Raw genomic sequence first — 25,445 nt, 5'->3', positions numbered from 1 at the left:
AATTCTGCCATATCAACGTGCCCTATCTCCGTGTCTCTGATGCGATCCAAAGGAGAAGAAACTTGGGAACGTGCAACCTCATTCTGATATTTGTCATATTTGTATTTCATCTTCTTTGGAGTTGGAGATGCCGACAAATCTGACATTGATTGTGAACCTGGGATACTGTGATGAAGACTTAAAAAGGGTTAAGGCAACATCGTAGTCAGCTGCAAATATCATTCTTCCTTCTCCAAATGGGTAAAACTTTGATTCTTGAACTTTACGATTTTGTGAGAGGAAGAGGGGAAATATGTAGAAATGGGAAAATCTTGACTTTGACCAATTTTGGATCTTGGGAGAATTTTCGCAAGTATACAAGTTGGAAAGGACATACATGCAATCAGGGTTTTAAAACCCGAATACAAGTACACTTGTAAATTCAAAAATGGAGAAATGAACGAAAAATGAGATTTTGACTTGCGGGAAATGACGGAAATGGTAAGTACGGATATGGAGAACATGAATGGATAGAAATGGGAAAATCCAAGCAAGTCATTTTCATGAAAATGGGAAGAATTCATCAACATGTAATCCGGTTTTCAAAACCCGAATTTGCAAGGGAGGGGTATTTCACACTTTTCAACTTGGAATTTCAACCAAAAATGATTAAATTCCTTAATCGTAGGGAAGAACAAGAATTTCCAGCGAACTTGTAATCGGGATTAAAAATCCCGAATACAAGTAAAGAGGGAAAATTTAGGGAAGAACAATGCAATTCAAAAATTGCATACCAAGGGAAGAATTCTCTCACAAAAACCGATTTTTGGGGGAAGAACAACACATTCCAAAAATGCAACTAAGAAATAAAACCAAGAGAGCAAGAAAATAACAAAATGAAGGAAAGAAAGGAAAGAGAACATACCTTTCTTCAAACTGAAAATGCCTCTTCAAGAAATGCAACCAATTCTTGGAAAGAGGAAGGAAAACCAATAAATAGAAGCAATCCGCAATGCCAAACCCTCAACACATTTTTGCAAAAATGCCCCAAATTGATAAATGAAGCAGCAATTCCAAACTTGGAGAACCGAAATGCCAATGAGAGAGCACACCCAAGAGGATTGGAACGAAACGCCTAAGGAGGAGTAGAAGAAATAGTGACAAGTGTTTGCAAAACGTGGCCAAAGGAATCACGTGGAGAAAAACGTGGCCACCATTTGCATCTTCAATGGCATCATTAAATAGCTTAAAACTCTTCTCAAACTCCACGCATAGGTAAGAGAGGGCAAAACGTTTTAGGAGATTGCAGCTTGTTTGGGATTTAATCAACCAAAATGTGGTATTAAATAAAAACGTGATTGTTGATCTAGGGCGAAAAACCAGTCAATGTAACCTCCATTTGGTATGAAAGGTGTCCAAGAATGCATGAGAATAGGATGCAAGCCAAAACGCCTTCCTCTTCCAACAATTTCTCCACAAAAATTGCCTTGAAATGGTCAAAAACCGTTTTTCCTTGCATTTCGGGTTTCTTGGAAAAAAAGACAAGTTCGATTTTGCATAAGGGAATGCAAATCGCGTTTTTGGGAGAGAATGACAAGTTTTAATTACACTTTTTCCACTTACAAGCCAAAATCGGGATTTTTAAGACAAATAGCAAGTTTAAAATTTACTTTTTCACTTGGCAAGCCAAAATCGGGATTTTTTAGACAAATGACAAGTTTAAAATTGTCAAAAATGCACTTGCAAGGCAAAATCGGGTTTTTTGGAAAGGAATACAAGTTTTATTTACTTGTAAAAGGGAAATAAAATCCCTACAACAAGTTAGAAATACTTGCACATATGTAATGGGGATTTAAAATCCCTATTACATGTAAAAACCATTAAAGTAGGGGTTTTTAGACCAAACTGCAAGTTTACTTGTAATTAAGCGAAAAAATCCCTATTTTAACTAAACATGACCAAAAAACAATTAAAAATAACAAAAAAAGGAAGGGAAATTTAAAGCAAATTGCAAGTAACATCTTTTAATAAAAGTGCACATGTAATAAGCTAAAAATTCCCCTACAACAACCAAAACAATGAATATCATTAAAACTTGCAATTTGAAGAAAATTCTCCACCTGCAGTTGGGATTTTAAAACCCGAAATTGAAGGAAAGACATAGCAAACGAACCCAGAATTTGACGAAATTCAAAACGCAGTTCGAGAATGGATTGAGGATTAAGCCAGTCCAAGGATTAATCGAAATTCTGCCTTGGGAAGTGTGCCATAGAGTAAAAATTTTCATTTTTTCACAAAATTTTATGTAGTGGTCCTTCATTTTTGGAAACAAAAATGAGGACAACATTGTGTTTGTTGGAGAAGTTTTGAGAGTGTGTTTTTAGTTTTCAGTGTGTTCAATGTTTTCTTTGTTGCTGGTTCGTGTGCGCTGAAGGTGTTTTTTGCTCATGGCTCCATATGTGCTTGACGTGTGGTTCTGGGTATCGGCTCCATCTCTTCCTACACCTTGGGCGATAAAGTTCACCATTTTGCAGATCTTGAAAAGCTGATTTGGATTTTATGTAGCAAGTTGAACTTCCCAACAGGGTCGTCCCCTTTCCTTAGCTGCCTCGGGTTGTGTGCAATTTGTTTGTGGTGTTTGTGGTGCAGGTTTGAGATTCTATTTGAGTTGTCAATGCTATATCTCTCATTTGCTTTTGTTTTTGTGCGATTCGGAGTTGATTTGGAGAAGTTATGAGCATTTTGGGGTGTCCGTAGCTTGCTGGTTTGTGTGTTTTTTGTGTGTTATTGATTTTCAGAATTTCATAGTTGTGTGTTAGAAGAGCTTTTTGGTGTGAGTAGTCTAAGTTGGTTGGGGAGTGAATATCTATTGTTGTTGCAGCTGTTGGACTTGTTATCAGCACCTGATTCTTCATTCTATATGATTTGTAATGCTAGTTAGTAGTACTAACCGCAAAGTTTTGTTATTTCTTAGTCCCACTACATAAGTGGAAGAGGCTAGCTATGCCGCCTATCTTTGGGATAGTGATATTTCATGAATTGATAATCCATAATGTGCATTTTAAAGCTAGTTAGTAGTACTAACAATTGTCTTTTGGATCATTGCTTGTAGTCCCACTACATAAGTGGAAGAGGCTGGCTTAGCCGCCTATTTTGAATATTGTAATACTGTCGTCCCGTTGCATAAGCGGTTAAGTTGATTGTAATGTTGTCCTCTCCCTGAATAAGAGGTGGAGTTGATAGTAAATTTCATTTCTAGTCCTCCCGCTACATAAGCGGTAGAGTGATTGTTCTTCAGTTTCTTGTATTTTCCTTGGTTGCTTTACCACCAAGTGATCTTCAATATTCTCCATATCCCACTGGAAAGTGGAAGGGGTTGGCTTGCCACCCAAATATTGTAAGCAGTTTTCAGTTTGCATCTAACGATCCCCTATGCACTGCATGCTCTCACCCTCCCAGATTGGGCTCTCAGTGATCAAAAGGTGTTAGGGTTATTTTTCGCAAGATTTGAGATTTTATTTCTAACCCTAACGGGTGTTTTTATTGTTTGCAATCTGAAAATAATTGAAAAAGAATTAAGGGGAAAATTACAAAGACACGTATTCCAACTTAACTTGCTGATTAGTAACTTGCTCCCTCAAAAAATGATATTTAATAGGAATATTGTTAGTTCTAGAGTGCAAAACTGGATTTTTTTGAAATAATGATAGCACCCGTATTATCACAAAAAATGGAAATGGGATGATCATACCCAAACTTTATATCTTTCAAAGTTTGCTTCATCCAAAGTACTTGAGTGCAACAAGAGACAACTACAATATATTATGCTTCTATTGTGGATAAAGAAATAGAAGGCTTTTTTTAACGTAACCAAGAAACAAAACAGCTTCCAAGAAAGAAAGCACCACCACTTGTGCTCTTTATGTCATCAACTGAACCTCCCCAATCTGCATCAGTAAAAGTTGTGAGTGTGAAGTCTTTACCTCTAGGATACCATAAGCCAAAATCCATTGTATCCTTAAGATATTTGAAGATCCTCTTTACAACTTCAACATGAGTGTCTTTTGGTGTAGCCTGGAACCTAGTGACATAACCAACTACCTGCATAATGCCAGGTCTAGTAGCTGTAACATGTAACAAACTTCCTACCATAGACCTATAATAAGTCTGATTTACATTAGAAAACTCATCATCTTTACTAAGTTTACATCCCGTTACCATACGTGTACTTACAATATTGTAGTCTTCCATTCTGAATCTCTTCAACATCTCTCTAATGTACTTGGTTTGAGAAAGAAAGATACCTTTTTTCAGATTGTAGAATTTGTGGTCCCAGAAAGAAGGATAGGTCACCCAGCATAGACATTTTGAATTCCTTCTTCATGTTAGCAGCAAAAACTTTGCACATATCTACACAATCGCTTCCAAAAATCAGATCATCCACATAAACCACTACAACCAAAATATGTTTACCTTCTTTTGCCACTCCTCTTCTAAAGCCTTGTTTTTGTAGATTTTTATCTAACATGTATACCAAGCACGTGGGGTTTGTTTAAGACCATAAAGTGCCTTTTTCAACTTGCATACATAGTCATTATTTTCTTGACAAAACAAATCCATCAGGTTGTTCTACATACACCTCTTCATTCAGATTTCCATTAAGAAAAGCAGATTTGACATCCATTTGAAAAATTTTGAAACCTTTAAAAGAAGTGTAAGCTAAAAACATTTTAATTGCCTCTAGACGTGCAACAACAGCAAAGGTCTCATCAAAATCCATGCCTTCCACCTATGCATACCTTTTGCAAATAAAGACTTCCTTTATTCCTTACTACTTGACCTTCTTCATTCAATTTGTTCCTAAAAACCCATTTTGTGCCTATTACATTTTTATCATTGGGTCTAGGCACAAGCTCCCGTGTTTCACTTTTTTGTATTTGGCCAAGCTCTTTTTTCATGGCTGCTATTAAAATTTATCTACAGCTGCTTCTTCAAAACACTTAGGTTCAAACATGGACAGCAAAGAAATATCCTCATCTTCAAAATAATTTATATTTCTTCTAGTTGCTCTAGTTCTATTCTCTAGTAAGATCTGATCAACCAAATGATTCCTTTGCACAAACTTGGAAGGAGTTTTAGAAGTAATCTTACCATGATCAATTTCAAATTCATTTTCAGAAAGAGTATAAACTTTCCCAAGCTGAATACTTGAAGAAGTGTTTGTTACCTCCGGTTGAACATTTTTTGAAGTATTCTTTGCATTACCGCTTGCTGTCCCAGCTTGTGTAAGAGAGGAAGAAGGTTGAACAGTACCTTCCAATTCATCTTTTTGAGCACTGTTATCACCATTTTCATGCTTGTTACAGTGTTAGTAATCTCATGAATTTTTACATTAACACTTTTGACAATCTTATGTAATCTTTTATTGAAACATTTATAAGCCTTACTTTTAGAGGAATACCCCAAGAAGATACCTTCGTCTACCCTAGCATCAATTTACCTATCTTGTCTTCTTCTCTTTTGATATAGCAAGGAGTCAAGGACTACCAAAAACTCTGAAGTACTTTACAGTAGCAGGCTTACCTTTCCATAGTTCATATGGTGTTTTATTGTGCTTTGCTCTCCCATTCCTCTGTTCTAAATGTAGATAGCAGTATGAACTGCTTCTCTCCAAAAAGTGTCTCTAACCTTTGACTCATTTATCATACTTTGAGCCATTTCTTGGACTAATCTATTTCTCCTCTCAACAACACCATTTTGTTGAGGTGTTCTAGCTGCTGAAAACACTATTTTAACACCACTTTTCTCACAAAAACTAATAAACTCATTAGAAATAAATTCACCTCCATTATCAAAACATAAACATTTTATTTTCAAGTCTATTTCATTTTAAACTAGAGCTTTGAAAGCTTTAAACTTCTAAAAAGCTTTTGATTTTTCTTTTAAAAAGGTCACCCATGTCATGTGTGAATAGTCATCAATCAAAAGCATGAAGTATTTCTCACCTTGCAAACTTGCAGTCCTTGTAGGACCACACAAATCTATGTGTATGAGATCTAGAGGTCTAGTACAAGATAATTCCTTGGACTTGAAACTAGTTCTAGTTTGTTTACCCATCTGACAATCTTTGCAGACAATATCTGAAGGCTTTGCAAGTTGTGGCATGTCTCTTACATGCTTCCTTCTTGCTGATTTGAATCAGATTGTCAAAGTTAATGTGCACAAATCTTCTATGCTATAACCGGGTTTCATCCAACTGACTCAAACAACACTGCTCACCATTAGTAACATCAAGAATATACAAATTGTTAGCAACTCTACTTGCATCAACAACATGCTTTCCATTTTTACTAATGACACAACAATTTGAATTGAAAACCAAGTTATATCCTTGATCACACAGCTAGCTAACACTCAAAAGATTATGTTTCAACCCTTTAACATATAAAACATTTTCAACCTTGGTTTCATCATCATTTAAAACAAGTGTACCTTTACCTGCAACTCTTGCAGAAGAATTGCCACCAAATCTAACTTTACCTCCATTCCTCCTTTTGAGAGTCAAAAAATTTCCCTTCTCCAATCATATGTCTAGAGCAGCCACTGTCAACATACCAAATGTCTTTTTCATTATGCGCAAGAAAGACAGTTTGCACAACCAGGGACATTTATGTACTTTGCTTCTCCTTTTTCCTCCACACTTTAGTGCTATCCTTTGCATCATCCCTCTTAGAGAAATCTGCCATACCACTTTGACACACTTTTGCAATATGACCAAATTTATTGCATTTGTAACAAATAACATTATAATTCCTTAGTGGTGCAAAAGAATTTCTATTCACAAAACCTAAGTTTCTCCTAGAGAACACTCTACAATTTATGGCTTTATGACCAAAATAATTGCATGTAAAGAAATAACCATAAAAGTAAGAGTGATTAAACCTGCCCATATGGATATGTTCAGCGGTAGGGAACCTTTTAAAGGCACTATTTCTGTTTTTAGAGATTGAATCTCTTATGTTATTAGCATCAAACTTTTGTCGTTCAACTTTTGTAGACTTTGAGCATTGACCTTCTTCATGGCCAACTCCACTTTTATCAAGAGATTGCTTATGAGAATTTAACAAGCCATCCAAAGACAAAGTACACTCTTGATAAATGTTTTTATTATTCAGCAACTTTGTAGATTTATCCAGCTTTCTCAAGGAAACAACTTCAGCTTGGAGCAGCTTGGAGCTTCTAACAATTTTGTTCTTTATCTTTAAGTTGTCTTCTAAGATCTTCTTCAATTTTCTTTGCTTCAACAACCTGAACATTCAAATCAGCAATCATCTTTTCAGCAGCCTCTAATGCAAGAAATTTTTCAGTAGTTTTGTTACCTTCTTATTGTAACAGCAACTTTAAATTTTGTTTTTCTTTCTCAGCTTCTTAATCTCATTTAGAGCACTTATAAGTTCTTGTTTCAAAACAACTTCAACCTCTGCTTCGTCAAAAAAATCTTCTTCTTCTTGATTTTCTGTAATGTCCCCATTTTAGCAGACATGGTTTTTTGGTGATTAGCCTATCATTCTGACCCTCTTAGGCTAATGAGTATGGATAGAGGGTCTCCCGAGGCTTGTATCAGCTCCAGAGTTTAGTGTGTTTCGATCTGGTTTTCATTTGGTATCATTTGGACTTCATTTGCTATACTTACTATTTATAGTAAGTTTGAGATGTTAGAGATGGACCCCTTCTATATTTAGTAAAGGGGTATGGTCATATGCAGCTTCATCATGTCAACTCCCAGCTCAGACGGCGTTTAAAGATGTTGAGTATTAATGGACATATTAATGTTTATTTAGTTTAAATAAACATTAATGTTTTGAGCTTATATTATTAAGTTATAATATAATTTTATATTATAACTTAAGTAAGGGTCCAAGTATCATTAAGGGGGACCATTTAATTAATTAATTGTGGCTCTTTTACCAAGGTGAAATATTAAATGACAAAGTGAAAATATTATATCATTAAATGTCATTTAATATCATTAATTGATTTAATGCCTTATTGGAGAAAATCGAACCTTCATGGGAAATATATATAAGGCTTTTGAAAAGAAGAGAAGAGGGATTGATTATGTGATTGGAGTTTTTGATTGAAGTTTTTCTGGAGCATTGAAGTGTAGAATACCAAGGGTTTCTGCAGGATTCAAGGCTTGTCGGCATTGGAGAGCGTGGCTTCTTCATTGTAACAGCATATAGAGGGTGTGCAATATCATCTGATTATGCTTGTGAGAATTGGCTTCATTCAGAAGTCAATATTGAGTTGATTGGAGGGTTTATTTCAGAGTTTGTTTGCAGATTGAAAGAGACTACAGTGCGCTACAGTGCCATGAACAGTGCGCATGAACAGTGCGCTACAGTGCCGTGAACAGTGCGCATGAACAGTGCCGTGAACAGTGCGCATGAACAGTGCCGTGAACAGTGCGCTACAGTAGTTTGAGTTCTATAGAAGGGGATTTAGAAAGGTTGAACAGCTATATATATTTGACAAGGGATTTGCATATGAGGAGAATCAAACCAATATATCAAGGCAGCCATTGAAATACCAGGTTTTCTATCTATGGTCATTGTATTAGAAAATCATTACTTCATTGCATCATTTTCTATTATGATTATATCATGAAATACTTGGAGGTTGCATATGTTTAATGGAGATATAATTTGCATATTCCACATTCATGGTAACATTCAACATTGATCAGCCACTTAGCTTTCATGCCAATTGTTTGCTTAAATGCCTAATGGCTGTAGGTATACATTGGGATGCATGACAAGTGTTTGTCTTAATGTCAAATAGCTGTACTAGTTAATTTCAGTCATTACATATGTGTGGAAAGGTCTAAAACAGCTAGTATATCATTTCTATAACAACTTTGCATTGTTAGAAGCTTTCCATAACTTCATTTGCAGCCTACAAACCTAAAGAAGACAAATAAAGAATTCACTACAGCGGCTTCAAACATTGTATGCCAAGTGTTTGACAATATTCCTTGGGGGTTCAAACAAGTGAAACAGGGTCAGATTAGCCAAGGGATATTACAGTGGTATCAGAGCGGTTTCCTGCCAACCTGTTGGGTAGATTGATTCAGCTAGTTAATCATGGTTACTTCAAGTACCCAGAATCAGTTGGACCAGAATAGGAAGCAAGTGTATTCCTCATTGGAAAAGTTAAAACAAAACCAGAAGAAGCTAGATGAATTGATTTCACACCCTGCAAAACTTGATAGAATTGCTCGGTATATGACATCTATTTTTAAGGATAAAAGGGTGAAACTTGAAGAGAATGTGGTGATTATTGGCACTCAAGAAGTTGTTAACAGTCATGATAACAAGTCTGATTTTCATGACAGCAGCCTTGCACTTGAGCGTAATGATGATTTGAAAGTCATGGAAAGTTCAGAAAGTGTTGTGGGAGTGACCTTGAGTATTGGCACTCGTGATACAAGTGTCAAGAATGAGGATTGCATGGGAATTTTGGCTCATAAGAGTTCTGATCTACATGACAGCAGTGATGAAATTTTGCATCAGCATGAGAGAGCAGTGACTACACATGTGCAAGATGCTTCTATTAAGTTGCCGCATAAAGGTACTCGAGATTTGGGTACTAATGGGGTAATGTGTGATGTGGATTCATGTCATTTAGAGTCTGATTTTTCAGATCAGACCTTAGAGAACAAGTTTGAAGATTCATGCTTTGGCATAGGATCCCAGAATCATGATTTGGATGGCCATGTAGTTGCATTGGAAGTGGAAGTGTGTGAAGATATTGTCATAACAACAACTTCTACCTTGCCAGTTGAGCCATCCTACGAGGTACATAGCAGCAGTACCTTAGATATTGATGTGTGCACAATTGATTGCACGCATGATGTTGTTGATCACGAGGTGAGTGATGTTGATTCAGTTTCATACCATAGTGCAGATTTGGGTGGAAAGAATGAGTCACAGGGGTATCATCATCTGGCTGGGCAGTTGAAGGTTAATGATGATATGATTGCTACAGCTTTGGAGCATTTTGATGTTGCTCGACAAATGTTGGCGACCTTTGGTTGGAGTACTCCTGAGACATATGAGCACGGTGATAGTAGCCTTTCCCTAGCAGAACTCCATGCACTCCGAGCAGCTATTGGGATAATGAAACAGAATTACTTGCAGTTACTTGTTGATAGGGATTATCTTCTCGAGTGGGATTGCACTTGCTACGATGCACTAAAGGGAAAGGAGGAGGAGGTTGATGAGCTCACCTATGAGCTTGAGGTGACTATGGACTCGTTGGAGAGCGCTCAGTCAGCCCTTTGTGAGTCACAGTCACAGGTTGAGGAACTTACCGTGGCGTTGAGTTTAGCATAGTCTTCACCATCTGTGGATACAGTTGAGTTTCCTATAGCATCACTTGGTGATGAGTTTACACCCACGGGTTGTAGTGATGGGTATGTTGAGGATGTGGTTACATCCGTCACTGATGCAGGTACAGGTGACTTAGCTGGGATGAGTATTTGTGTTGAGAGTAGCAGAGAACCACTTGTTGCATCAGGTTCTCCCGAGGTTAGTGCTATGACAAATGATACAGGTCAGATTGTTGATAGCTCTTGTGTGGCAGTGGTGGACTCTCCAGAGAGTTGTGTGTTAGTTCGCGACATTACGCCATCCACTTCACATGGAACTCGCATAGTGTCATCTGGTTGGGAGTATGGCTCTCATGTAGATTTGTTTCCCTCCCCTGGAAGCAAATCTGTTACTTCATCCCATGCAGCTGATTTTGGACGCCAGCTTGTTGTTTCTCAGAGTCAGAGTGATCAGCTACACGTCTTAGAGGATAAGGTTGACTCAGCCTTATATTGTTTTTACTACACAGATTCATTTATTGAGTACCTTCTTGAGAGTCCTGAGTTTCGAGCGGGTCCGTTTGGAGCCACCAAGGATACTCTCATCCGAGGTTCTCTGACTACAATGCTTCCTAATAGAGATTTTGTGATTGGGTTTGCAGAGAGGGTTACCAGAGCCCCTACCCAATCAAGTGTTTGGGGTCAGAGATTGGAGCCATCTCATGATTCCAGTATTGTTAGAGATGAGCCCTTGACCGAGGTTGGAGCGTTTTATCGCAACTACATAGTGAGGAGTGCTCATCACTTTTCTTTTGATCCACACGTGGAGGACTTGATGATGCATCGATGTGGATTGGCTTCAGGATTATACCATCCATTGTGGGATGGAGAGTTACCATTTAAGGTAGATGGAACTAGCAGTTGCAAGTACCCGACTCAGTTGATTGTTGGTGGCTACTTGCTCGAGCAGTGTTCAGTTTCCCATCATGTTGATGTGTATCCGGAGGAGATTGTTACTCCTATGACACAGAGGCTATCTTTGGATACATGGCTTCAGAGAGACTATGGTGACAATGGGCATGATGGTTTAGTTGGATATCACATCCATGAGGGTTTAGCAGAGGTTGTGGAGAGATGTTGTGTAGCAGATGTTTCCAGGTACTCCTATCTTCACAGTACAGATGGATGTGTGTATAGATTGCACTGGGATCCAGGTGATGACAGAGTTGGTGTTGCAGTTTGGATAGGTCTCATGGGTTGGCTTCACCACATCTCGCATGGTGAAGTGGCGATCAGTGTTGAGCAACGAAAGTCTGAGGGAGGTTTACATGGCAGATTTCTACTCTGGATTTGGAATCCAGGTATACTATGTGGGACACTAGCGAGTATGTTGAGCGATCCTTTGTGTGCATCCGAGTTCTGGTTGGTGTTCCCTGGTAGGTTTCATTGCATGTATATGGTGTGCATCGTTGGTAGTTTCATTTCAGGTTCTCATGTACATGATTTGTCTCAGATGCATAGTTCAGTTGCGCATGTGTTAGATGATATGTTTGGCAGCTTATCTTGCACAGTTTTGGGAAGCAAACATTGTCAGTTTTTAGAGTTGCTTCCACTTGATGTTCATGTTCTTGTGACACCTGTTGTTGAGGTTGATTTAGTTTGGCAGGTCTTGTTAGTTGTGCCCTTGGTGTGGGCATTACAGGAGTTGGTTGGTAATACCAGGGGCATTACACAGGTCTTCATTTGGGATCCAGGTGGAGGAGTTTCTTTGCAGTCGATATTGCTTGGGGACAAGCAATTTCAGGAGGGGCGGACTGTAATGTCCCCATTTTAGCAGACATGGTTTTTTGGTGATTAGCCTATCATTCTGACCCTCTTAGGCTAATGAGTATGGATAGAGGGTCTCCCGAGGCTTGTATCAGCTCCAGAGTTCAGTGTGTTTCGATCTGGCTTTCATTTGGTATCATTTGGACTTCATTTGCTATACTTACTATTTATAGTAAGTTTGAGATGTTAGAGATGGACCCCTTCTATATTTAGTAAAGGTGTATGGTCATATGCAGCTTCATCATGTCAGCTCCCAGCTCAGACGGCGTTTAAAAATGTTGAGTATTAATGGACATATTAATGTTTATTTAGTTTAAATAAACATTAATGTTTTGAGCTTATATTATTAAGTTATAATATAATTTTATATTATAACTTAAGTAAGGGTCCAAGTATCATTAAGGGGGACCATTTAATTAATTAATTGTGGCTCTTTTACCAAGGTGAAATATTAAATGACAAAGTGAAAATATTATATCATTAAATGTCATTTAATATCATTAATTGATTTAATGCCATATTGGAGAAAATCGAACCTTCATGGGAAATATATATAAGGCTTTTGAAAAGAAGAGAAGAGGGATTGATTATGTGATTGGAGTTTTTGATTGAAGTTTTTCTGGAGCATTGAAGTGTAGAATACCAAGGGTTTCTGCAGGATTCAAGGCTTGTCGGCATTGGAGAGCGTGGCTTCTTCATTGTAACAGCATATAGAGGGTGTGCAATATCATCTGATTATGCTTGTGAGAATTGGCTTCATTCAGAAGTCAATATTGAGCTGATTGGAGGGTTTATTTCAGAGTTTGTTTGCAAATTGAAAGAGACTACAGTGCGCTACAGTGCCATGAACAGTGCGCATGAACAGTGCGCTACAGTGTCGTGAACAGTGCGCATGAACAATGCCGTGAACAGTGCACTACAGTGCCGTGAACAGTGCGCATGAACAGTGCCGTGAACAGTGCGCTACAGTAGTTTGAGTTCTATAGAAGGGGATTTAGAAAGGTTGAACAGCTATATATATTTGACAAGGGATTTGCATATGAGGAGAATCAAACCAATATATCAAGGCAGCCATTGAAATACCAGGTTTTCTATCTATGGTCATTGTATTAGAAAATCATTACTTCATTGCATCATTTTCTATTATGATTATATCATGAAATACTTGGAGGTTGCATATGTTTAATGGAGATATAATTTGCATATTCCACATTCATGGTAACATTCAACATTGATCAGCCACTTAGCTTTCATGCCAATTGTTTGCTTAAATGCCTAATGGCTGTAGGTATACATTGGGATGCATGACAAGTGTTTGTCTTAATGTCAACTAGTTGTACTAGTTAATTTCAGTCATTACATATGTGTGGAAAGGTCTAAAACAGCTAGTATATCATTTCTATAACAACTTTGCATCGTTAGAAGCTTTCCATAACTTCATTTGCAGCCTACAAACCTAAAGAAGACAAATAAAGAATTCACTACAGCGGCTTCAAACATTGTATGCCAAGTGTTTGACAATATTCCTTGGGGTTCAAACAAGTGAAACAGGGTCAGATTAGCCAAGGGATATTACATTTTCAAAGAGGGTGTCTTCAAGAGCCATGAACAGAAGTTCATCATTCATGGACTCTTCTCCACTAGCAATCGATGAATTGCTTTCCTCTTTGGAATAGAAACTCCTTTTGAAATTACATGACTTCTTTCCTTTCCTTACAAACTTCTTATTTTTATATTTAGACTCCTCACTGCTGCTATCCTCTTCCTTCTCATATGGACATTTTGATGCAAAGTGTCATATCTTTCCACAATTAAAACATTTTAAGGGCAGCTTGCCCTTATATTTACTAAAGCCTCTTTTTAATTTTATTACAAAGTGGGTTGCTTCACAATCTGATTCTTCCTCTGAGCTTTCACTAGATACATGTCCCTTATCTTTGCTTTTCTTTGAAGCTTTGAAGGCAGTTTCTTTCCTTGAAGAAGATTCAACATTTGTTCGCATTTCATGGGTTGTTAGGATACCATGCAGCTTGTCCACTATCAACTTGCCAAGGTCAGCCATTTCTTCAATAGCAAAAACTTTAGCATCAAATCTTAAAGGTAGTGATCTTAAGATCTTTGGAACAAAAGTCTTATCTTCAATCTTCTCTCCTAGCCCCTTTAGAGAGTTTACAACTTCAACAACTCTCAAAAATCAAGCTGCAGTACTTTCTTCTTCACGCATTTTTAAACTTCCAAACAGCATTCTATGAGTTTGAAGTTTTGCATTCTTAACTTTCTCATCCCCTTCATATGCATTTTGAAGTTTATCCCACATAGCTTGGGTTGTATCACAATGCATAACTTTTACAAACTCTGACTCAAATAAGCCACATAATATAGCATTCATGGCCTTAGCATTACTTTCAAATGCCTTCTTTCCATCAACATCCGTAACAGGTGCAGAAGGGACTGTATATCCCTTTGCAACACTCATCCAAACATCAAATCCTAGTGACATCAGGTATGCTTTTATGTGAATACTCCAAAAAGTGTAGTTAGACCCATCAAATAGAGGAGCTCTGTTAGTTGCAAGACCTTCAAGGGCATTCACCCTAAACTACCAGGAACTAGCCTTCAGGCCTTTAAGCTTAAAAAGAAGGTATCTTTCTTTGATACCAATTGAAAACAAAACCAAAAATACTAATAGGGGGGGTGAATCGGTATTTTAAAAACTTCTCAATGATTTAGCCGGATAAAAAATAGTATAAAAATCACAAAGCTAACACAGAGTTTATCTCATGGAAAACCCTCTCGAGTAAAAAACCATAGTATTAAAAACTTTCATTTCTGATCAAGGGCACCAACCCAAATACAAGTAATAGCTCCAACTCTACAATAACAAACGCACCAACCTTAGCTTACAAAGGCACCAACCTTAATTAACAGAGGCACCAACCTCTGAACTTCTGAAATTTTTTAAAGAACAAGTAGACATGAGAATACAAGTATTATTCTCACACAAACTTCTAATATGGTTCACCCAGTACAAAAGTTCTTTCAGTACTGTATTCTTCTTATACACTGCTGAACTCAAACAAATAGTCAGATACACATATTACCAAAACTAAAAACCTTCGTATATAACTTTTGAAACTACTATTCCATTACATCTTTGCTTCAGCAGTAAACACTATTTCTCAGCAATTCAAGACAGCCATCCCTGATACTTTTAAAGTGAATATTCAATTTTTACAAACTTTGAACTGCTCTAGTTTTTAATTTTTTTTGGGCAAGACTCATGTAATTCACCTCTTATGCCAACAAAGTTCTCATATAAAATGGCAATCTTTTTAAATGACTAAAAAATTTCAATACAGCCCAATACCAATTCTCCACAAGTAATGCACTTTCAATAGCCAAAAAATGGACTCAACTAACACTATTTTCATAGCCATGTTGCAGAATATGAACACAATTATTAATTTGAAACGGTACACAAAACTCCATTCGATAGCGGCATCATTAAAATCTTTTGGCTTGCCTAAAAAAAAAACTTTAGCCTTCATGTATTTTTTCAAATCTTAGCATCGAAAAGAGCTTTTTCTATCCAAGCCGAATTCACTACCACACAGATTCACGCTAGCACACACGTCATGTTCTTTAAATGCACTTTTGTTTTTAAAGAACCATTGAAGATGCATTAAAAAAACGCTTTTAACCCCATCGAAATATTAGCTGCTTCATCCTTATTTTTACCTTTCAATGTACACTCCATAAAAGGCCAATCATAAAAAAACGCTATTTTCAGAAATTCGTTGTAGAGAATATGAAGAAAGTATCTAGCACATAAAGATTCTGAACTCTGACCTTACCTGCAACACACAATACATACGATGACCAAACAAATCGCTTGCAGTGATGAAAGGTGTTTCCAGCCAACTCCAATATGACCATTTGTCGAAGCACACATACAACAACTCAAAAAAATGGAAGAATCAGCTCGGACAAGAAGATACACACAACTGTTCACATGTTTTAAAAATGGCTAAGACTATTACAAAACACAACTCTACAATTTCCACTAACCACGTATAATAAAAAACGTATGTCTCCATCACAAACACATTAATAAGACAAATTCTATTACAAAGAAAAACATCTAAGCTGGAATAATATCCTTCACACTTTCTAAATCCTTTTACACCTAGAAGCGGCTTTGACCCTCACAGAAAAACGCTTCATACAAATAAATGTCTCAAACAAATTATCTAATTGCTGAATAAAGAAGAAACAAAAGCTTTTTGAACACCTTTGAAAAGTTAAACTATGACATGGCATAAAGAAGCTTGAGAAAAGACATGTAGGCAAGCAAGGAGCTCAAACATAAAGCCAAGTAGCTGAAGTAGGCACATAGATAGTTCAACTAAGTAGACACACAACTCAAGCAGCTAGCTCAATTGAATAGGACATCAATGACAAAAATTCAACACTCTAAATAATTAAGTTCCTCTTAAATTGGTAACCGTAATTAAAGAAATTTTCATTTCCAAGTTGATATATTGGTCGGTGTTCTAAACCATAGTTGAGCTACTCGCGACTCGGCTCGACTCGCCAAGCCCCTGAGAAAAAAACTCGGCAAAAACTCAAGAAAAACTCGGAAAAGCTCGGCGAAAAACTCGGCAACGTAAAAACACGCTTAATTTTAATAAAAAATGCATTCTTTTTGCAAAATTTAATGAGAAGATGCATCCAATGAGTCAATAAATGATAACACTAAAGAAACAAGCTGATTCTACATATATTTAAATGCAAAGTGTCTACAAAATTGCATCCTCATGAGAAATGCTGATGGTTGGAAGCAAAAATAGTAAATAGTTTTTGTAAAACCAAAAGTAAATACAACTTCCTCTTCCCAGCTCTAGCTAAAACTAGTTTCAAACTTTCATCATATTTGAAATTTCATCATTCATATTCATAGTTTCAAACTTTCAACTCAAAAATGTATAATACCAAGATTTCTTCAATGCTAATTATGTTGTTATATGGAGCCTAATCAAACTCGGAGGTTAAATTTTCCCTACTTCCATCAGCGCAGTTTCCCCCTATATTTTTCAACGGGGGTTTGAGGGCAGCGCCCCCAAGTTGGGGTCAAGGGGCATCGCCGAAGGATCCTGAAATTTGACTAAGTCTGGAAAATTGAAGAATCCTCCAAAAACTAGATTTTGCATTATAACTCCTGGAGGTCCGAAACCACTCTCAAACATCCTGAATACTTAAATGTTATATTCCATATATGAATCCTGACAGAGAGACCAAATTTTTTCACATGTTTGGGCCTCTTTTTTTAGTCTACCCAAATTTTTAAAAGAAACTTGCCAAGTTTTTAGTTTTTGCAAAAAACTCGGCGACTCGGCGAGTTTTTGCTGCAAGTTAAAGTCAGAAAAACAAAAACTCGCCGAGTACTCTGCGATTGTGTCATCTATCATCTTGTGGGATTCATATCTTTCCATTATTTTAGTTTGAATAAATGTTTAAATGTCTTTCTTGCTTTCAGATTATAACCATAACATCTATTCCATTATTTTAAAAATAAAATCAATCTTCCAAGGGAGTTGTGCCTCTAAAATTCAGAGGGAGGTTGATAATCATACAATTTACCCAACTATTGGTTGAGATTCTCTTTGTTAAATAAGGCAAACAGGGTTAAAAATTATACAGATTATATAAGGACAAATTTGTTATCCAATAGTAGCACAACATACCTTCAAAAAACTCAAGGAGATAATGAGTTCTGGTCCATTTTTGGCATTGCTAGATTTCATTTAGCCTTTGTGTTAGAAAGTGATGCTTCTAATGAGGGAATTATAGTTTTCCTAATACAAAAAAACATCCTATAGATTTTGAGAGTAGGAAGCTCAAGGAGACGGAGAGAGGATTTCTTATTTATAATAAGGAGATGTTAGCCATTATGCATGCATTGGCTAAATTCAAACAATATCTAGTAGGGAGTAAATTTGTGGTAAGGATAGACCATAACAGCTTGAAATGTTTCATCAACTAAAGATATTTTAATTGAAGGCAACAAAGGTGGGTTAGCAAATTGCAAGACTATGATCTACATATTGAGTATGTCAAGAGAAAAGGGAATTAGTTGCAAATGCCCTATCCAGGAAGTCAACTTTGTGTTTGATGACAGATATTTCAGCAAATTGGAAGGCTCGTCTCTTGGTAGACTATTCCAAGAATGCATTTTTTGTTGATGTCATGGAAGCGAAGGTAGAGGATAATAAGTTCAAGATAGTGGACGATCTCATTTTATACAAGAATAGGATCTACCATTCATGACAAAATTCTAGCAAGGCGCCTTGCCTACTTTAAGACCTAAAAGTAGGTCAAGGAGAGATTCACACATAAGGGACTCAAGTATGATGTCTTGAGGCATGTTACAAAGTGTTTGATGTGTCAACAAAATAAGTCAAAACATACCTTTCCAATAGGATTGTTGCAGCCCCTAACCATTCAAAATTAAAATGGAAAAGCATATTAATGTTTTTTTTCACAAGTCTTCCATGAATACAAGGTAAAGAATACATTTTTGTTGTGGTGGACAGATTGACTAAGTATGCCCACTTCTATGCTATATCTTCCAAGTTTAAGGAAGCTAGATTTATGGAGATGTTTTAAGAGAAATGTTCAAACTCCATGGCCTAACTAGCAACATTGTTAGTGATCAGGATAGTAGGTTTCTAAGTATGTTTTGGCAAGATCTTTTCAAATTGATAAAAACTGAGTTGACTTTGACCGCTAGTTATCACCCAAACAAGGATGGACAAATCGAAATTGTCAATGAGTGGATATAGGGGTATTTGAGGAGCTATATAGTAAGGCAATAGAAGGCTTGAATGAGATGGTCATATTTGGGTGAGCATTGTTACAATACCACATACTACATTTCCATCATCGTGACTTCATTAAAAGGACTATATGGATATGATGTGGAAAATTTTGTTTATTTGATCATTATTGATAGTGCAGTTCTGAAAGCAAAGGATTATGTCTAAGAGAGATAGGACATTCTAAAGTCACTTAAGGAAAATCTCCAACTGGCTCAAAATCAACAAAATTTCTATGCAAATAAGCATAGGTTGGAGAGATCTTTTGAGATCGATGACTTGGTTATCTTGCAATTGCAACCTTACAAACAGCCTTCCTTGAAGAAGAGTGAAGCAAAGAAGCTGAAGCCATAATTTTAAGGGCCATATCTAGGATAGTAAGGAGGAAATGCTAGGTTTCTTATGAGTTGAAGCTGCTAGAGCATAGAAAGATCCACAAAATATTTCATGTCTTGTGCCTCAATAAAGCATTTGGGCAACATATTTCGCTCTCTCCTAAACTACCACCATTGGATGAGGAAGGTAAACTAATTTTGTTGCCTAAGGCTATTGTAGATGTATGAGAGAGAAATTTGAGAAATAGAAGCATCAAAGAGTACTCGGTTTGTTGGAAATGCTTCCAAGAGATGCCACACAAGAAGGATAACAAATATATTAGCATCCAAATCTACAATTTCTTGGGCAAGCAATTTCAGGTAGGGAGGACTATAATATTCTCTCTGCAAGTATAAGCAATTGGCGAAGAGCCTTAGCCTATTTTAAAACATGTAAGCGATTTGGGATGTTAAAAAATTATTAATAAATTAATTAAATTAAATTGTCTAAATAAAGTCATTTTTTGAACAACTTATATTTAATTAGTTATTTTTATTAAGTTGGAGAGTTTAATTAAAAAGTTTTATTTTTATTAAGTTTAATATAAATATAATGAACTTTGTAAATATTTATATTAAAATATATACACATAGTGGAGTGGAGTTCATACGCCAGCCGTACCATATTCACCTGCTAGCTCCACCAAATGCTAAGGCAAAGCAGCTCATACAATTTCTATGTGAGCCTAAGAGAGGTGTGAAACTCTTGAAGGAAATCACCACAATTAATAAGAGTCCTTGGACCCCTCATACCCAACTGTCCCTTATGATAAGGGAGAAAAACATAAAATAGATGGGCGCAGCTGTTTGGAAGGATAAAAGTGGGGTCATATAGTTATCTTTTGAGCAGATTTTGATACAATTTCTGAACATTATCAGATATTATTAATACATTGTGAGATTTCAATGGTGTACACTCAGCTATCAACTCATCTTACCAGTCAAAATTGTCATTTTGTCAAACACTTGAAAAAATACTTATTATAATAATCCAGTGCTGACATTTCATGAAGCAATTGTAAAAATTGCAAAAGAAGAAAAGAAATCAGCCTGGTAAATTACAAAAGCATGATTTAACTTGATTGAAAGTCATTTACATTCCTTGGTTATGGGAAGCAAACTCCAATTAGTTCTTGGGGACAATTTTTTTTAATTGATTAAAATATAGTTTAACCCAGTATGTCATAGAGAGGAAAAATTTACAAAGTAGCAATTTCTGATATAGAAAAGAGAACAAAGTGTGCTTCCTATAGGAATATACTAGTGATTTTCAGCGAAGGGTTGTCTAGATGGGCAAAGATGTGCTGGATCAAGAGGCTTTGATTAAGTTCATTGGAAGCTTTCATAGCCGTCCTCAAAGGCTCATATTGCTCTCCAAACTCTAAGAGCAGCCAAGTCTCGTATCTTTGAGGCATGCCTAATGTACTCATTGACTTGAGGCAAATGACCCACCTTCCTCTCCAAAAGCCCAAGACACAGCCAAGTCCAAGAAAGTGAGTACCATTCAAAACAAAAAATTTATTGCAAACATTACAATGTTAGTGGTCATATGGATGAGACCTCTTGGAAGCTACATCCATAAAAATGACCACATGGGAAGGCTAAGAAAGGTTAAAAAATCACTATGCGTACCATTAGTGGAAAATAAATTGCAATTAGTTCAAAGCTTGATTCTAAAATATCTTGGAACTACAAAGATGGTTGCTTTTCATATCCAAGAAGAATAACAAACAAAGCATACAAAATTGTTTGGAATTAAAATTCACATCAAGAATGTTAAATTTGATGCCTTTTTTTATTCTTGTTCTCAAGCGAACCTCATTTTTCAAGATTTGGTTGAAAATCTTGGTTTAGAAACTAGTAGAATCCCCAAACCATATACTTTGGGTATGATCAAGAAGGGTGTTGATTTGTCCATTACAAGGCAATGCAAATTGAACGTTGGTGTAAATTATAGATTTACTAATGAAGTATCTTGTAGATGTTGTTCTATAGGAAAGAGTTGAGTTGCTTTTGGCAGCGCCTACATGTATGAAAATAATGTTGTCTATTACAAGCAAGAAAACAAATACCACTTGGTCAAGGATGGTTAGAACTTGATTTTGCATCCTCGGGAGGAAAAGATTGCAAGTATATTCAATCTTAGTTCCATAATCTTCAAACAAGGAGAATGCTCAATGGAAGCAATGAGATCAGTCCCCTTGAGTGGAGGAAGAAGAGTGTTGGTACAATTTACTCTTACTAGTTCAATAACTATGAAAGTAATGTTGGAAACAAAAAAAAAATCAAGCTCTTGGTTAGAGTAGTACAAGGTTAGGCGACAAACATGTCATCTATAAAAGGGTTCATCCTCAATTTTCCAAGTTTACTTATCTTTTGGAGACCAAAAGCCTCCATATTAGAGAGTTGTGACCTGAAAATGGATCAAAAAATAAGTTATGTTGCAGAACAATTGCATGACAAAGAGGGTCACAACTTGAAGAACACCTTCAATGAAGGAAGTAGGTGTTTCAAGGAAAATCAAAGGTATTTTTCGCTTCTCTATAAAACTATTAGTTCCAATAGGGGGCAATTATGCAGCTACTAGATTAAACAAGCAGTCAGTGTTCTAAATTTATTTCCCTCTTCCTTGCATCTTATCAACTCCTATTTGAGTTTTTGCATGCATATAAATAAGAATTTTAAATACAAAATAAGAAATTCCATGAGATGTATAGGTGATAGATGATTGGGGACTTAAGTCCACGAAACAAAATTTTGCTTATAAGTAGACTATAGTCGAACATAATGGTAAGTGTGATCGTTAATTATTGATCTAAGACTACAAATTCAAGTGTTCTTGCTTGTTGTAAACCCAAGGGCCTAAGATTGTAATCTTTTGAGGATAATGGGCAAGGAATCCACTAGACCTCACTCTTGCTAGAATTTTTCTCCCAAATTTTTTTGTCCAAGATAAACCTTGTGTCTTTCATTCTTTGTTCCTTCATGTTATTTTTTTGAATATTGCAACCTACTTCAATTCTTCTTAATCCATAATTGATGAAGCTAGGGAATGGAATATCCATCTTAGTTAATACATCTCTCTATATACTTCTATATTGACAAAAGAGTATCTATTACACCAATTAGATATGCTCTAGAAACTAATTTTCCTTCTCCACTTTGTTTTCATATGTGGATGAAAGCACAATAGTACATCCCACTTTTCAACATTACCAAAACTAACTAGCATTCAACACATTGTGGACCAATTATACCAAACAAATGGTCAAGAATTTAAGAATTATATAACTAATGATTTGCCGCAATTTCTATGCAAATTCATTTAAAAAAATTCTAAATTTAAAAAAAAAAAAAAAAAACAAACAAACAAACAAACACTTCCATCTTTTTTTGATATTTTTTAATAAAACATTATTGTATTTTTTGTCATGTTAGCATTTTAATTTGTCTATTGCTAGACAACACAAAATGGGATTACAAACTCAATTGAATTATCTTCAAATTGTAAGGGGAAAGCTCCTTGAGATCTAACTAAGCTTAAAACTAATAGAATTATAAGTGTACACACTATACAAGATTTCATTAAAGGTTTTGCATTGAATGTAAATTGCATGACTATATTTTTGTCTCATATTCAAATATCAAAGTATCAATAGTCAAGACTTACAAAGGGAATTTTGGATTAACAAGGATAAACAATTCAAACATGAAGAAACATAACTTCGGATTGGTTGAAACAAAACTTCATATTTGACTATAGGAAAAGATGTGATTGAATAACATGTGCATTTTGCTAATTGATAGCTAAATCAATGACCAACAAATTTCTATCAACAAGAAAAATTTATACACCTAACACAACATATTTCATTAAACATGACATGATTTCTAAATGTGCCTGTTAAAAATGCTTTAGAATAAAATTATCAATTTGACAAATTAATAAATCTTCTTACTATATAAGATAACAAATTAAAACCCTAAAAAGGAGAGCCAACCAACACCATTTATGAAAATGAATTCAGCAACTTAAAAAATTAAATCGTAGGATTAATCAAAACTATACTACAAATAAATGTTTATCCCTTTAAAAAATGGCTGCAACGCCTTAAGACTTGAACCAAATTTATCAACCAATTCGAGAAGTTACAGTTGACTTGGCAATAGTGAAATAGCAAAGCGCATCAACAATTCGCAAGATGCTTTTAAATATAGCAATAATATAGGTTAGGATTGCTTAGGCACGTAATTTCACAAGGCTAAGCTAACGACCGATAAAGTGGTACCACTAGGCCATGGCAAAACAAGAGGCAAATGAATGTCAAATACTTTATGTCTTGGACACGGTATCTTAGAGTATATTCCTTAAATTATTAAGATTCGAGCACAATTCAAGCTAATGTCGTGCACGAGCCAAAGGGAAAATGCATCCACTCAAGCTCCATCTAGCAACCCAATATAAGGGAAAGGACATCGAGGATGAAGACGAATGTTTAATAATGAAATCATGTGGTATTCATGTGTATAAATTACGAACGAAAAGAGAGCTCTCATTAAACATGACATGCCTAGCGAATTAAGTGAATTTTGCTAACCAATTAGGAATTTGAGAATTTAACACGAATTTTAGGAATTTGACAAGTTAACACGAATTTCACAAAGAAATTATGAAATCAAATTTCGCTCATGTTTTCCATATGTTATAGGAATTTTACTAGCGAAAAAATTGGGAGGAAATGTCATGTACTTCATCCAATTTAATAAAGAAATTTTTTTGGTTTAAGGTAAATAATTAACTTACATGCGACCTAGACGTTTGAGCTTCCAGAAAACTGCATAGCACCAACCAGTCTGGTAGCATTGCTGTCTCAAAATTTGCTGTAACACCGTCCTCATCTTCCTTCTTCTTTTCAACCTGTCCTCAAAATATGAAGATGATGTACCTTTTGTACATAACACAAAACGCCCCCATTTAAAGCTAAAAATACTGTTATTACAAGCTGCCTTGACAAGAACTTGTTCCCGCTTGTTTTCTCCGCAGGCCAGCCTTGCGTTTTCTTCGAAGCGCGGCTACTGTCAGCAGCGACAGAGCAGCCACTATATATTTACTCTGTTACCAGTAAATTGTGTGTGAAAAATGCGGTATCTTGATTTCACCTGGTACAAAATGCTGAGAAAAGCCAAGAAATCATAAAGATAGCACAACGGAAAAGAAGTAGTACTCGGCAAATGTAAACCCGAACCAGACAAGTTAAATTTAAACAAATAAACAAAAAAAACACAATACAAAAAATAAAATAAAAAATGGAAGTGAAAAATGACAAGATTTTTGTCTCACAGTGTAAAAGTCAAGATGATGATGTTGTCGCGCGCAATTCTGAGTGAACGAACGACATTTTGCACATATATTTACGCCTAAAATGCAAATTTGAAGCTTCCTGCCGAAGTTCGAAACCTCGACCTGCAGGGAAATGGAATCCTCCCGGCTGTGGACAAATCGCGGAAAATTCAGAAGAATTTCTCGGCCAATTTTCCTTTCCGATTACGAGAAAATTAAAAGTATTCGTGGCTGCATCCCATAATCTGCAAGTGGGAATCAGCCGGGGCCGTGGAAATGATTTAATAGCAGGAATTTTCGGTGCCCAATGCATCCGGCTTCTTGCTGCCGCCTACAACTTTACCGTTTAAAATATTAGAAGTGTTAAATAAATGAATAGACGTGCAAGCATGCTTTTTATACTGGCAAATCGATTCGATCCGTTGACGATGGTGCTTTATTGGCGTCCCATGCTTTCATTTTTTTGGGTTTCCGTGAATGATTGATCGTTTGGAAGAATACAACTTGGCAATTCGAAATTTATTAGACCGACATTGCAACAAAGGCATAAATTTGATGGCCGTAGTTTGGTAATTGTGTTTTTAAAATATAATCAAACTTTTTAGGAATACTATATCATAAGAAAAGAAAAAGGAGCTATTCTTTTGAGATATATATATTTAATTTATATATTATATCAA

General features: G+C 36.0%; 1 protein-coding gene across 6 annotated transcripts in view; it reads right to left on the bottom strand.

Annotated features, from left to right (window-relative positions):
• Positions 1–25,200, bottom strand: part of LOC131079056 (uncharacterized) — a 261,018-nt gene extending 235,818 nt beyond the window's left edge. For 3 of the 6 annotated variants that reach the window (XR_009113902.2, XM_058016938.2, XM_058016939.2), the window contains exon 1: positions 16,030–16,142. Coding sequence is in view for 4 of the 6 variants with exons in the window: in XM_058016938.2 (XP_057872921.2) it covers positions 16,030–16,127 (98 nt within the window). In the remaining 2 variants the exon portion in view is untranslated. Of the gene's footprint in view, positions 1–16,029; positions 16,150–24,228; positions 24,598–24,765 lie in introns of those variants that run through there. The other 3 variants (XM_058016941.2, XM_058016942.2, XR_009113903.2) reach the window with 3 other exon arrangements.
• Between the last annotated feature and the right edge of the window lie 245 nt (positions 25,201–25,445).

This window comes from Cryptomeria japonica, chromosome 4, assembly GCF_030272615.1.
Source record: "Cryptomeria japonica chromosome 4, Sugi_1.0, whole genome shotgun sequence".
In the NCBI taxonomy this organism is placed as follows: domain Eukaryota; kingdom Viridiplantae; phylum Streptophyta; class Pinopsida; order Cupressales; family Cupressaceae; genus Cryptomeria; species Cryptomeria japonica.
The sequence above is the reverse complement of the archived record's forward strand: the minus strand, read 5'-3'. Positions and strand labels throughout refer to the sequence as shown.